Below are 16,258 nucleotides of genomic sequence, written 5' to 3'. Positions count from 1 at the left end.
GAAGTTAAAACCAGTGATCACTTTCCTGTTCAGGAAGACAGTCTGTTTGGGAGTTTTTAAATGTGACTGTTGAAAAAATTAATTCCAAGTAAATAATGGGGAAAAATAAGTATGGAATTCTATATTCTCTCTGCGTATGTACTTCCGCGTGTTCTGTATCTATATATACACTGTTTGTAAACGTGTTTCTACCCGGCTGAGTGAGTATTCATTCATTCCGTTAACAATATGCATGTTGCTTTACAGATCAGGGACGATTTGCCAAAGGATGGCTGTTTTGGAAAAGAAAGGAATAGAAAGCGTTTACTAATTGAATGCCAACTTGCTTTATACAGAAATGTCTTATAAAAGAGGTATGTATATTATGTATATTTACACGTTTAACAAAAACATTGACCCTTGACCTGCTTTGATGACAACATAATAGTTTCAGAACTGACATGACAAGAATTCACTGTCCATAAACTACTGTATGACTGTAAAGTTGAATACAATCCTTTCTATCTAGAGTTAGCCCTATCACATTTTGGTTTGCATATTAATCTAGATACTGTTTTTTTTATTTTATAACCAGATCATTTATTATGTACACTCTGATAGATAATATAAGTGAGCTAATATTTTCAATACGCTTAAAATATGTTTATCTTTTTCACTTATACTTTTATCAGTATTAATTGTCAAGATCCCAATGGCGGGGGTTGTGTGATCTGTCGGTGGGGATTGGCCCAGCCACTCTCGTATCTCTCCCGCCGTTGGGTCTAAGTATATTCTGATTACATAATAATGTGTACTCTACCTTATTACAGTCAAACTTGTAATAGCGGACACCTTTATATAGCGGACACCTGTCCATAACGGACACTTCCAGGAATCCCCAATAAAAAATCACTATATAAATATCATGTATATAGCGGACACCTTCCTAATGCGGACAGCGGACACTTATTTTTGTCCGTAAAGTTGTTAAAAATTCCGTATAACGGACACGTGAAACCATAGCCGTGTTGATATTTGTGTGTAAAACGTTTCTAAATAACAAGCAAAGCCTTAATTACTCAACTCCCCTGGCAGCAATGCTACCTTAGGAAGCCACTTCATCAGTCACTAATTGTCCTGTTACCGGTAAGTTGCTGTAACAATGGGCAGTAATTACAAGAGAGTGACCGATCGCCATCGGCAGAGGTGTTTGTTTACTCAACCGGTGACAGCTAAGCTTAGCCATTCAACCATAGCCTAGACAACAAGAATGGTCAGGGGGTAATTAATTCATTATCAAGACCAACAAAAGAGGGACAAAGCAATAGTTATGTCTGTCATAATTGTTTTACTTACAAAATACACCGTATGCTAATCTGACAGGGCAGGCACATGGTTGTCAGCCGCCATTTTCTCACACTCGGAACTCCTCGGAATATGACTACTTAACCTATCAAGAACAGCCGAAGAGTTCCGAGTGTCTTTGTATACACTATACTAATTTACTGAACCAGAAAACGGTATTTATTAAATTAAATCCCTAACGTGGATTTCAGAAAATATGTCTCAAAATAAATGCTTAGGGATTATAATTATCAGAGGAAAATGCACTTTCATTTATGAAGAGTTAATGTTGTAATAGAAAAGATATTTCAAACATATTTATTTTCCAAAATATTGAGGATTAATGAAAATTGTTTTACTATGATAAGAATTACCTTTACATTTTTGACTATGTTGAGTATTTGTCTGAATAGATATTCAGTATAGTGTGATATTGTGAAGATTGGTTTAAAAACTATAGGCTTAATATAAATTATTAAAAATATCAACTTCAATTTTTGTGTCAGATGAATGATTGAAAATTAATTAAGCATTTATCTTTAATTATTTGTCTTTTATTCATTTGTTTAAGTGTTTAAATATAATAAATCAGGAGACATATAGTGTACTATAAACAGACTTTGGTTTGTTTCTTCGTTTATAAGGGACATAACTCGTTGAACCTCTATATAAAGGACACCTCTCTATAAAGGACACTTTTGTCTTGTCCCTTAGGTGTCCTTTATAGACAGGTTCGACTGTATACTGTTTGTAGAAGTTGGAACACATGTACATGATCTATATAGCGTGTATATCGGCGTTAAAACTGGTTTACATCAAACTGAATGTTTGGTTCTGTCCCTTTATATCGAATTAACTTGGGCATTTAATACCATAGAATCGGAAAAGAGGAATGCTACTACAAAATAATGGAAACTGAACCACACCCGAATGTAACGAGTGTGATGATTCAACTTCCCTGTTGTAACTTTTCCATTTCAAGATACATATACTCCCAGTTTATTTAATTTCTGATGCCGATCACTGACGGAAAAAAACTAGCAGCATAGGGTTTAGAGAGTTGGATGTCTATAAAAGTCATGGGAAAAAATTATGGTCTGATCTCATCTGGAATCACTTTATGTCCTTGTGCAATATAAAGTCAGACGTGTTCGACGGTTTATATCCCTGGTAGTTCAGTTGTCACTATCTAAGGCCTTATTTTAATTAAAACTTGCGGATATCGTGGATGAAGAAGACGCTTACCTTACGCTTATACTTAACGTTCAATCAACAACAATTTGATTGATTCGACTTATGTTTACTTATGCGTGACCTTTGTACAGTTTGATCGAAATATCTTAAGAACTGAAGTTGCTAGAATAATATGTCTAAGCTGGTGTATAAGTTTTTATAAATAGCAATACTGAATTGTGCTTCGGTACCTGGCAACACCGAGTTATACAGGCTATTGACAAGTTTTTCTTTTTCTAAACATCTTTTTTTTTCAAAATCTCTGAAATCATGAAGATGGGACTAAACGGGACAGGAACGACACGGGAAGGAGTAACAACATTTCCCAGTGTCCGGGTACATCAAAAATAGTAAAGGCATAGGCTTATGTATACACGCAACAATATAATGATCGAAGTGATAAATAATATTTGTTGTCACGAATGTATACTATTTGTCACGTGGGCTGGTAGTCCTATACACAGAAGTCTAGGCTAATCGAATGTATACTATATGTCACGTGGTTTGGTAGTCCTATACACGGAAGTCTAGACTATTCGAATGTATACTATATGTCACGTGGTTTGGTAGTCCTATACAAGGAAGTCTAGACTATTCGAATGTATACTATATGTCACGTGGTTTAGTAGTCCTATGTATACTATATGTCACGTGGTTTGGTAATCATATACACGGAAGTCTAGGCTATTCGAATGTATACTATATGTCACGTGGTTTAGTAGTCCTATGTATACTATATGTCACGTGGTTTGGTTGTCCTATACACGGGAGTCTAGGCTATTCGAATATATGTAGCGTTCCACTCGGGTATACACGAGACGCTATTAATAAAAGTTCGAGAGGGAAGCTGACTACGGCAAGGACAACTATGACACCAGACTAAAGTTCACATAATTTTATTTACACATCTATGAAGTTTAACATATCATACATTAGGTTCACATAAATCCCATTCAGACGTACACATGTACACACTTCGCATCGAATATACACTGTTTCACATAATATCCACGGGTGATAACTTCCAGTAGTATTATGTATTCCATAGTGAGAATAACACACTTAGTAAATCCCATAAAAATGTAAGTTAAATCCAAGTATCAATATCTTATCACAAGTTGCGTGGAGTATTTCCCAAAGCAAAACTTTATCTCCTTGTTTTCGTCACTTTCACCCCTTATATACCACTTTCATACTGCATTTTCATTGGCTAACATCTGTCCTCCGACCTAGATTTGGCTCCTCTGTCGCTCCTCACTCACGCTGATTGGTTAAGACCTGCTCCTCTCGCTCCTCCGACCTACTTACAGCTCGCTCCTCATTCTCTCTGATTGGTTAAACACTAGTTATAAATAGGACCTGTTACTAAATTTACACGGGCCTTATGCAACCTGTCAATCAGGTTGGGCCCTAATACACAGCTCCACGATGCTATAGAACGTAAACAACTCCTTATAATGAAAACTAGCTCCCTGCTGCCCCGTATATACACACACATATATAGACCCTATACACACCCTATACGAATATATGTAGCGTTCCACTCGGGTATACACGAGACGCTATTAATAAAAGTTCGAGATGGAAGCTGACTACGGCAGGGACAACTATGACACCAGACTAAAGTTCACATAATTTTATTTACACATCTATGAAGTTCAACATATCATACATTAGGTTCACATAAATACCATTCAGACGTACACATGTACACACTTCGCATCGAATATACACTGTTTCACATAATATCCACGGGTGATAACTTCCAGTAGTATTATGTATTCTAGAAAACAACATACTTGCATGCTAGATAATAAACATAAGCGTGAAATATATTTCCACGCTACATATATACTATATGTCATGTGGTTTGGTAGGCCTATACACGGAAGTCTAGGCTATTCGAATGTATACTATATGTCACGTGGTTTGGTAGGCCTATACACGGAAGTCTAGACTAATCGAATGTATACTATATGTCACGTGGTTTGGTTGTCCTATACACGGAAGTCTAGGCTAATCGAATGTATACTTTATGTCACGTGGTTTGGTAGTCCTATACACGGAAGTCTAGACTAATCGGATGTATACTATATGTCACGTGGTTTAGTAGTCCTATGTATACTATATGTCACGTGGTTTGGTAATCCTATACACGGAAGTCTAGGCTATTCGAATGTATACTTTATGTCACCTGGTTTAATAGTCCTATGTATACTATAAGTCACTTGGTTTGGTAGTCCTTTACACGGAAGTCTAGGCTATTCGAATGTATACTTTATGTCACGTGGTTTGGTTGTCCTATACACGGAAGTCTAGGCTATTCGAAGTTAGTTACACTTCACGCAAGCACCAGCAAAGGTACATGTAAGTCACCAATCTATATATGCCTCAATATTATAATCACTTGACAATTTGTATTCATGTTTTATTCCAAATGTAAAGAATGACGTAGAAAGTTCACCCATATCGGAAGAAACCTGGCGTAGATTTTACTAGGGATCTCAAACCGGTCGTTTTTATCTTTGATAACCTGTCGGTCGGAAATCATTTCGGTGAGTAACCGGTTATTGGTTAGTCTCACAATAGGCTGTTAGTCTAAATATAGGCTGTCAGACTCAGTCTAACAATAGGTCAATCAATCAAGTAACAATAAAACATACAGTGGAACTTAGTTAATTCGAACTCGACGGGACCACGAGAAAACTTCGAGTTATCCGAGTGTTCCGAATTAAGCGAGTTGTCATTTTTGGTGCAAAATTTGATCAATATTTGTCAACATTTCATAATCATTATAACTCCGCTTTGTCGCTCATCAGTTAAGTGTACTTCGAGTTAAGCTGGGTATTCGAGCTTTCCGAGTTCGAGTTAACGAAGTTCCACTGTACTGTATTTATTATATTTGTAATATTCCAACGTACAATGTATATATTTTCATTTTTACACTACGTTCATTACTGGTATGATAGCCATATATACATGTCATTATATACAACGCTCAGACTTGGTGTAAGTTAGTATAATCAACATGTTAACGAGAACTCAAGTCAAAACCAGTGATCACTTTCCTGTTCAGGAAGATAGTCTGTTTGGGAGTTTTAAAGCGTGACTGTTGAAAAAATTAATTCCAAGTAAATAATGGGGGAAAATAATTATGTAATTCGATATTCTTTCTGCGTGTGTACTTCCGCGTGTTCTGTATCTATATATATACTGTTTGTAAACGTGTTTCTACCCGGCTGAGTGAGGATATAAACTTATAACTACATGTATATATTAATTCATTCCGTTAACAATATGCATGTCATAGGCTTTACAGATCTGGGGACAAGATGGCGGACACAGGTAAACGTTGTGTTTGCATATGTCTGTGTTTATCGACGACATTTATTGTGTTCCTCCTGCAGTAATGACATGGAACGAGGTATGGTGACCATTTTATCAACACAGAGTACTTATATGATTTCAAATATGGACTTGATATCGTAATTACTGTATTTTGTCTGCATGTTGATGAAGTTTGATTGTGTCTCTATATAGTATATGCTATATATATACGGTGGTTCACTTTTTGTCAGTTGCGCGTTACAAAGTGCGAGTTTTGTTTCGCAACTCGCATTTTGTAACTCGCAACTCGCATTTTGCAACTCGCAACTCGAAGAAAAGAAACCCTCATATAGGCCTATAGCCCGCCAATATATTCCACGATACAAGATGGCCGCGCCCTATGCATACCGCTTACGGTGAACTCCAACATTTTGGTCATTTTAGTTCTTTTTACTATGAATTCTGTGATGAACTTCTGGCGTCATAAAGAGCCCTCTTCCATCGATGTCAGATACTTTCTGTTTGGCCAAGTAGTGTTGTATTTTATTGACTTTTTGATATCGAATTTTCGAATGCATTGTGTTTGAGGAATCCGGTAATGCAGATATCAGTAGTCGACCGCCTCCTATGCCGGATAACAATTCTGACAGATTGCAACCAGACTTTTCCGACAGGCGGTCGTCTCGCGTTTCGAGTTTCAACAGTGGACGCTGGAAATCCCGCGGTCCAAACTTGTTTTGAATTTTAAATTGTGTTCATCAGACAGAACGGAGTCTGCATGTAAGAGAATGAAAAGTGGAACTATGGCTCTTATACGATCTGGTGCCTATCCTAGGACACTTAATCCTTTAACAATTTCCTAGGTGATCCAGACTAAAGATTTCCCGTCTGCCCTGTATGGGTGTGAACTATGGACATTATCGAGAACCGAATTAATCAAATTAGAGTGCGCTCAAAATTGTATCGTAAAATCCATTAACCCCTTAACTCCCAGGATTTTTTAATAGAACTGAAAAAAATCCGACATTTTGGTTCATCATGATTTTTCATCCTTTTGCGTCAACATTTTTGGTAAACAACCCATATATATTTAGAAACTTGAGAATATAAGCTTTTCAAATCAAATAACAAAATTGGTGTTTTTGCATTATTGACGTTACCATGGTTACCAAAATTTATGATTTTATGACAAAAATTACTTATTTCATATGTTTATACATTTTAAGCTGATGAGAGTGAAATAAGTGCTGATATATAAAATTAATGATATATCAGACGTTTGAGGAATGAGGATAAACACAAATAAATGTAGCATTTTCTATTTTTTGCAGTTGTTGTCATGGTTACTCACTGAAAATAAAAGCAGTGATTTTTGTAAAAGTTTTTATTTCCGTTTTCTTTGCCTAGCCTTCATTGTAAGAAATTTGGTTTTGTATTACAGGTATAATTGCATGTTTAGTCAGCAGTCTATATATATATATTGAAACTTGTAAAGAGGACTTATCCAGATTTTATGACAAAACTTTTATTTTTTGGATTTAAAACGTTACCATGGCAACCAGAAGTGAAAATACGTAAAAATGCAATATTTTTTCTTAGAAAAACATCCACATATGCTCCCATCTGATTAAAAATGTAAAATGTAAAACTGTTTGTAGCTTAGACTGCTGTACAAAATGTATTAGGATTATAAATGTTAATCATAAACCATACTTTATAATTAGGTTGTTGTTTTCATGGTTTTAACGTTAATAATTAATCTTTCAAAAGTTATATTTAGTTATATTTATTCCTTTCCTATTTTATAATTTTTGTCGACAGCTACCATGTGTAGCCAAATCATGATATTGAAGCTGATTTTATCAATGCGAATTTTACCATTATGTAGAAAATGTAAAATTGTAATTTCTCTCTTCAACTGTATGTACATACTGTATCCATTTTTAGTTGCCATGGCTACCAATTTAGCAACTGACCATTTTGATGTTTCATATCTACTTCACTTGTTGTATTTGTTCTAGTTTTTCAATACCTATCATAATTAGACACTTGTTCACAGAGATAGTATGAAGGTCATAATAACTAGCATCTGGTATAACTAGTATACCAAAAACAGATTATACTAATAAAAATTAAAATTATTGAAGGCATGCAAATCAAATGGTTATAACCATCTTTGCCCATATCATTCTGTGTGTGAATGTCTTCCTGGTAGAGAAGTCCTAGACTTTATTCACAGACAAAAGACAGGTAGAAATATATAGACAAGTGAATAAAGTCCAAATTCAACAAAGGAACATATGTTATTGATGAAATTTTCAGTTTGAATAATCCAGTTTGGCAGACAAACAAGTTGATTGATATAAACACTTAAACCTTGGCTACATGTTGGTTATGGATTATAAAGAATTCTGAACTTTATTTAATATGATTGGCCAGGCAAGCCATATTTGGTATAAATGATATATATATATATTAATGTACCATGTTTTTGAAAATGATAATTTACTTAAGATCAGAATTGCATGATTCAGCTTGTTAGCAGCTGAAAAACAACACCAACACAAATATTAAGTTATATCATTTTAATCAATGACAGAATAGTGGGAGGGGTAGCTATAGGGAAAAGATGCCTAAATCTGCTGTCTCTGGTGGCAGGGGATGGCATTTATCTTCTAGTATTGGTCACACCACAAATATCCATATAAATAAAAGTCCTAAAGCTGATGTACCTGAAATTTGAAATTGGAGAAAATCAATATCATAAGCATCCAGATATATATACACTAATAAAAAAAAATTATTTTCAAGGCATTACAGATTTATTCTTAAGAACACTTCAAAATTTCAAATGAAACTTAAACAGTCAATAATGAAGTATAGGAAATGAGCTCACATATTTGGATAGGAAAGCAGAAAGTTATGATCAATTCAAACAAAACTATAAGATAATGAACATTTTAATTGTAGTGCATTTATAATTAATAAGATAAATCTATTAGCTTACCTTTGATGTCATATATTAGGCAGAATCATCCATAAGCCAATGCTCTCATTATTTGTGTACACCAGGCTTGCTAGTAAAATTGAGACAGCTCCAGACCTTACAAGTAATTGGGCAATATCTGAAATACAAATAAACTATATTCACATACCATTGATTGCTTGTTTCACTTTAAAAAATCCTATTTCCCATTGTCCTTTTAAAAAATCCAAGAACAAATTAACTTGAGATTATTAATGTGGAATATTTCAAGAAGCCTTGAAATGAACTTTTAGAAACTAGAAAGTTAAACAAACTCGCCCATCCCATCACCAAGTCTGAGTTTCAAATACTCATACATGTAACAATGTTCTGAAAATCCATATAAGCACACCAGTAAGTTTCTTCTTGCCCTATTACCAGACGAAGATATTTTGATGGTAAGATCATTATATGTCTCATAAAGGACAACTTTCTATCAGTGTCTTATGTTTGGTGTTAAGGTCAGAGGAAACTCTGAAAAATACATGTTTATAATCCTGCTTCAGTGCCATCCTCCTCACTAATAATAACTCTGAAAACTTGTAATTACTTATTATTTCTGTCTTGTGTGCATCAATCCCTAAAGGATGAATCATAATGGAGCATAAAATGATAATTACTAGCCAACCAGCACCATATCTGCCAACACAGTATCTGTCTATGTTTGATTTATTCAAATTATTTTCTTTCAACAATGTTTCTAGCCTTTACTGGCATAGAATACTTACTGGTACATGAACATCTATCTATATCTCTATATCTGTATAAATTTATACATGTGTATCAGCCTATTTCACATAAAAAAAGTCCGGCAGTAAATACTTAACTCATACTATATTTCTCAAACGTCTATTCATGTAACTTTTACACGGAAGAAATGATTTATTGCAAGATGAAAATTTAAGAATTTGTCAAGTCACTCAGATATACATCGCTAACTCAAATAGATTCTGATTTCTCTCCTACACCCATTGTAGATTTATATTTCATGTATATATTTACATATGGTATGTTGTGTTTTTGTGTATGTATACATAAGTATGTGTATATATATATTATCACTTGATTATACTTATTCTTTTCCGTTGCCGACAACAAAAGAGAAACGGATATTCAAGGAAGTAAGGAGTGAAAGGAGAACGAAACAATGGGAAGTGATGAACATTAGTACCAGCAGCAAGCTGTGAAAAGTGCTTTGTGTATACTTCTGTTGTCGGCATCGGTGAAGATTAGCTCTTATCTAAATTGCTTGGGTGGATATATATAGATATGTAACTCTCTCTTTCTCTCTCAATTTAAATATGTAAATATGCCATCTTGTTGTAATGATTATGTATAATTATATCGGGAAAGGGCTTTATATAAGTTGTATAACTTGTGCCCAATCCCTTTGTAAAGTTCAGTTACAAATAAAAATATGTTTAAATCAAAATCAAAATGTATCTTTTGAAGAAATCCGGTCAAAATGTTTTTTTTCCTGATATCGTGAGAATACTTCGCTAGTATGATTTGTTTAATGAGTTGTTGCAGTATACTTCAGATACAGTTTTCCCAAGTAGTTCAAAATGGAAGTAAATCGTCCATTATAAAGGTGTTTTGAATTGGGAAAAATTAATGATGTACAATAGAATGAATAACGATTCAGATTTCATTAGGTTTTTGCTCATTCAATATGTAATTTCTCCACATATTTTATGGACAGCAGTACTAAACTTCCCTGAACATCAAAGCAAGTTAAGTAATATAGTTCGATTATGTACTGATTTAAGATCAACAAACATTATAGATTGTGTCATTTCTGTGGTATTTTACATAATGACCATATATCATATATAGTACTCCATTGTACAAAAACTGAAAGTCTTAGGGACGATCTATGGTGTCTTATTAGTGCTGTTTTTGATATAGAATTAAGCGTGTTCTTACATTACTTATCAGAATATAACTTAATTCATGTGCTACTTGGAGGAAGCCTTCCCTACAGATTAAGTCGATCTGATCATGTGATATTTGAACTGCATAGTGCTATTTTTGTTGACAAAATGTCGCTGTTGTATCAGCATTAATATTGTAATACACGTATGACATCAGATGGGTTTTTTTTAATGGAGTAGTACCGAATTAATAACTGTTTAATTAATTATTTTTATTATTATTATATCCCCCCTTACTTCGTGTGTGTTAATGCGTGTGAAAGCCTGAGAGGGCTCTCCCCAACCCCTGGAAACCTCAGGCTTCACACGCATTGTAATAATTTTGTATTATTTGCTACTTACGTAACCTTTCTTTCTGTAGTTATTTAACTATTTCTGTTTATGTTCATTCAATTACCAATTGATGATACTTTAAATGTATTTTGACAACAATGTATACATGTATTTCTTTTTGTAACTCTTCAATTTGGAGGAAATAAAGAATTATATTAATAAGCTTATACCTACATATATATATATTTATTCATTCCGTTAACAATATGCATGTTGCTTTACAGATCAGGGACGATTTGCCAAAGGATGACTGTTTTGGAAAAGAAAGAAATATAAAGCGTTAACTAATTGAATGTCAACTTGCTTTATGCAGAAATGTCTTATAAAAGAGGTATACATATTATGTTTATTTACACGTTTAACAAAAACATTGACCCTTGACCTGCTTTGATGACAACATAATAGTTTCAGAACTGACATGACAAGAATTCACTGTTCATAAACTGCTGCATGACTGTATATGTGAATAAAATCCTTTCGATCTAGAGTTAGCCCTATCACATTTTGGTTTGCAAATTAATTCAGAAACTGTTCCTTTTGATAATTGTAATACTGTTTTTTTTATCTTATAACCAGATCATTTATTATGTACAGTCCGACAGAAAATATGTGAGCTAATATTTTCAATCCGCTTAAAATATGTTTATCTTTTTCACTTTAACTTTATCACTTTATCAGTATTAATTGTCAAGATCCCAATGGCGGGGGTTGTGTGATCTGTCGGTAGGGATTGGCCCAACCACTCTCGTATCTCTCCCGCTGTTGGGTCTAAGTATATTCTGATTACATAATAATTTTTACTCTTCCTTATTATACTGTTTGTAGAAGTTGGAACACATTTATATTCGGACTTGATACATACCTAACAGATTATCGTGAATCAAAAACTGAAAGAAAATGAGTATTTATGAAAGTATACGGGGAATTCCCAAAAATAATAACTGGCTGCCGGAGTCGGACCAAGTTTCTCTGAAAATTAGTCCCACAATGCAAAGGCGGGTTTTAAGTCCATACAAAATGGCGGAACGCCGCAAGCGTGGAACTGCGAAAACGCAGACGGATTCTGCCAAAAAAAGATACAAAAGTGAGTGGAATCGGCAAAACCCGAGTATGTCCTTAGGAAAAGAATTGATTCGTTGGAACTTAACGAATGAAGAAAAGGGAATAGACTATAGGATTGCTGGTTAGCTTTTGAACATTGTCAACTTCACCGATCTAAAATTTTATCGATGTTTTGTTGTATGCATATTGCTACGTTGTAAAATTAAGTGTTTAAATGTAAACTATGTTTGTTTGTTTTGTTCAGTAACCTGGGTCTTATGCGAATATTCTGTTAATATGTTTAATTAAAAGCATTTTAGCAAAGTTCACGTATGCTCGATATGTAAACCACGGCCATGGTATAGCCTGGTTCTCGGCTCCGTGACAAATCTCGAGATAAATATAAATGCGGCGAGTTATTCAGCATACCCGCATAATATTCCTTTGGCCCCGGATATGACGTGAAAGGTGGCGTTAACGTTACTGGTCAAGATGGAGTATGTGATTGGTCAATGTAGCGGTAAATGCAAAATGCAGATATGCAGTTAAAAACGAAACAAAGTTAAGATTGAATGCAAGCTGAATAAGTGGATGTATCTATTCAAATGACACATTAATAACATTATATTCCTGATTCAAATGCAGCCATATTATCACCAAAAATGACTCAAACTGATATAACGTTGTTTTCCGTGCTTAAACGCATTAGTTCGTTAATTTATTTCACCAGCATTTTTGCATTATAACCACCAGCATTAAAACTATGCCTTTTATCTTTTTAAAAGATATTTCTTGTCTTTATACACTGATGTCTCAGGATTGCCATTAATACATGTGTGCAACTAGAATTTTAGGTTGTTTGGGAGTATGTGGCTTTAACATCATGACAATTAGATAGACTATGATTGATTGATTGATTGATTGATTGATTGATTGATTGATTGATTGATTGGTTGATTGATTGATTGATTGATTGAGTAGATATAGCAGGGATGAAATTTGGATCTTTAAATGCTTGATATCGTTTTTACTTCTAGCAAAGTTTGATTTGGTTTAGGATTTTTTTCGTTCTAATTACACAACTCCTCCCAACCTCTCCGACACAGATCAATTGTTTTGTTCATTCCACGACATCTTTCAATGTTTTTTCCCATGAAATGTACTTAAATATTTCGAAGAACATTTTGGTATTTCTATTCGGATGCGTTGACTCGATATATCTCTTGATAGCTTCATTTTAAGGAGTGACTGCTTGTCCTTTCATCTTGTTCTTGTTCATGGCGCTCCTTCTCTCGTATTTTCATCCACGTGCATTCTGTGTGCTTGATTTACTCTTTTAAGTGATCAGCCTAGATATCTGTATGTCTTAAAAGCACAACGAACATGATTTTCCTCGAATTCTTCTTTGACATTAACACTGCATATCATCGTTTTTCATTATTCTTTTTACTTTATCACTGTATTTTTTTCATTTACATGTTTTGTTAGAATATGTTTTTTTCCTCTTTTTGTGTGCTTGTTTTTCTCATTTATTTTAAGGTACTTTAGCAGACCTTATAGGATAGGTAGATGTATTTTGTGTTCTAGAAGTGCGATCGTGTTTGCATGATCACTTAAAATCTAGAAGAGTTGGTGAAATTTGGGTGAATGGCCGATGTCATCGTGAAAAGAACACTGATAAAATTTGTTGATCATAGATTTTGGTGATATTGACAAATAGATTCAATGTCCCTTTATAATGTATGTGTCTTCCTCGCTGCGAGATCTATTATTAAATTGAGTAAAAGAACAAGTCACTGATGTATGTATTGTCAGATTAACTCGATGAACTACAACATTTTAAATATTGTATGCGATATGAGATGTATTATATTGACATTATTAACGATATGAAAATATGATCGGTCTTCTCAAATGATAGAAATCAAGTTGCCAAAGACCTACGAGGCCATTGTTTGATATACTGGAAGTTTCCCTTGTGCTCTTTATGCGAAACTTGTTGTCGCTAATTAGAATACATCTCAATGGACTTTACGGCCTTTACTTCATCATTCACAGTGTATGATGGTTATCAGAACAAGGTTCGCTCCGGTGGTGATCGTGATAGGACTGACCAAGTGAAAGCTGTTGTCTTACATTAAACGTACTCTGCTTCGGAAACCTATATAAATCTGGTATCGTTGGATACTATTTTGCATTATCTCATGAAGTTTAACTTGATTAATGATATCACGATAAACGTGGAAAGACACAAAATACGGGTTTTCATGAGCAGCCGGAGAAGACACACCTTGGCTCTGTAAACATTGTAACGTAATCAAGAAATATAAACTTTCATTGAATGCGCAAAAGAGTGAAACGCGAAAGAACACCTATCGACCAACTTACACAAAACTAAATCAAATAAAAAAAATGACCTTACCGATTTGCCATCTGTATATTTATCAGAACCCCGTTTTTCAGGTGCTGCTCATGCTGCTGCTATCCAGGGCAACATTGACAAAGTTAGCAGACTGGATGAATCCGGTTATCCATTGGACAGACAAGATGAACTGGGAGAAACTCCACTAATGAAGAGCATTTTACACGATCAAAAAAATATAGCAAAATATCTATTGGGCAAGATACCACATGCTTCCCTTAGGGTAAGCAATCATAAATATGTATGGAATGCTCTGCATTTCATGGCATATTATGCACGCCCATGGCCAGACATTTGGAACACTATTATTGAAAGAGCGCCCGAATGTTTAAATCAGATTGACGTAGAGAACCGCACGCCGAAACAGCTCCTTCAGCATATGACTACAAACAGTGAGGGCCATGCAACACTTACTAAGCTGTTAAAGGAAGGTCTGTATCCATTATTATTCTATCAAATAAAAATAATTACTGTCATTTTCGAAGGGACACACTTCCCTTGTATGAACGGTTCAGGTTCTTAAAAACAACGTACGAATAAGATCTGTATCAAAGAGACGTGACAACAATAATAAACCATATTCATGTATACATCATTCAAAATAAAAGTTACAAATCTGAATATTATTGTCTGTCTGTAAGTGATGACTGTTCTGTAGTATTGACATTTCCTTGTATATATGTATAAGTTCTTTAAACATGTCTTATCTATATCAGTTATACTCTTTCATTATAGATGCTGTCCATATAGCTGCTGTGGAAGGCAACCTGAATATTATAAAGAAGCTGAGTGAGTGTAATTTCCAGTTGGACGGAGTTGATAATTTCGGAGAAACGCCATTGATGGAGGCTATAATGTATGGTCATCGAAATGTGGCCGGGTTTCTGATAGACAAGATATCACCTGCTTCTGTGCAGGTGAAGAATGTTAAAAATAACTGGAACGCTCTTCATCTCATGGCAAAATATGGACGTACTTGGCCAGGTATATGGGATAGGATTGTAAAGTATGCTCCACAGTGTTTAGATGAGGAAGACCTGGAAGGTCGAACACCTCAAGAGTTGTCTACGAAAACTGAAGAGGACAAAGGTAATTTGTTCAATTTTCGTGCGGAATTTTTACATCAAATCTGTTCGAATCCTATATACTGTATACCTGGTATTTTTCGCCCCAGCTTATTTCGCCCTTGAGCAACACAAAAGATATTCGCCCCGTTTTAATTTCGCCCTAAACTCCTTTGAAGAAATGTATTTTTCTCGTTCACAATCGGAAAATTCCGTTCGGAATTCTCGATACAATTGCACTCGGTACACTCGGGATTTATCGAGTTCCCCAATTTTCTTTTCTTTGCATATCCCGCTGAGGAGTGAAATGTAATCAGGTGTGAAATATACAACGTTTACCTGTGTTCAGATTTACTTTTAGCCTATATTGATTCAAATAGTATCAGGTATGCATGGTCGATTTTAAGCAAACACGATGCCGTGACTAATTAGAAATCTACTGACCAGTGTTTTCTTTTGTTCATTTGTCATCGATTGAAGCCAAAAGCGACGGTGAAGTCATAAAATCAGTCTTCACAATGGCAAGAAATAAATGCTAATTTGTGTGCATCATTTT

General features: G+C 34.6%; 1 protein-coding gene across 2 annotated transcripts in view; it reads left to right on the top strand.

The window, feature by feature from the left end:
* The first annotated feature begins 248 nt into the window (after positions 1–248).
* Positions 249–16,258, top strand: part of LOC117345046 — a 33,109-nt gene continuing 17,099 nt past the window's right edge. The window contains exons 1-4 of one of the 2 annotated variants that reach the window (XM_033907985.1): positions 249–353; positions 11,400–11,506; positions 14,680–15,069; positions 15,374–15,727. In XM_033907985.1, the coding sequence (XP_033763876.1) occupies positions 11,491–11,506; positions 14,680–15,069; positions 15,374–15,727 (760 nt within the window). In that variant the 5' untranslated portion in view covers positions 249–353; positions 11,400–11,490. The remainder of the gene's footprint in view (positions 354–11,399; positions 11,507–14,679; positions 15,070–15,373; positions 15,728–16,258) is intronic. The other variant, XM_033907986.1, reaches the window with a different exon arrangement.

This window comes from Pecten maximus, chromosome 16 (assembly GCF_902652985.1).
Source record: "Pecten maximus chromosome 16, xPecMax1.1, whole genome shotgun sequence".
Classification (NCBI taxonomy): Eukaryota; Metazoa; Mollusca; class Bivalvia; order Pectinida; family Pectinidae; genus Pecten; species Pecten maximus.
The sequence above is the reverse complement of the archived record's forward strand: the minus strand, read 5'-3'. Positions and strand labels throughout refer to the sequence as shown.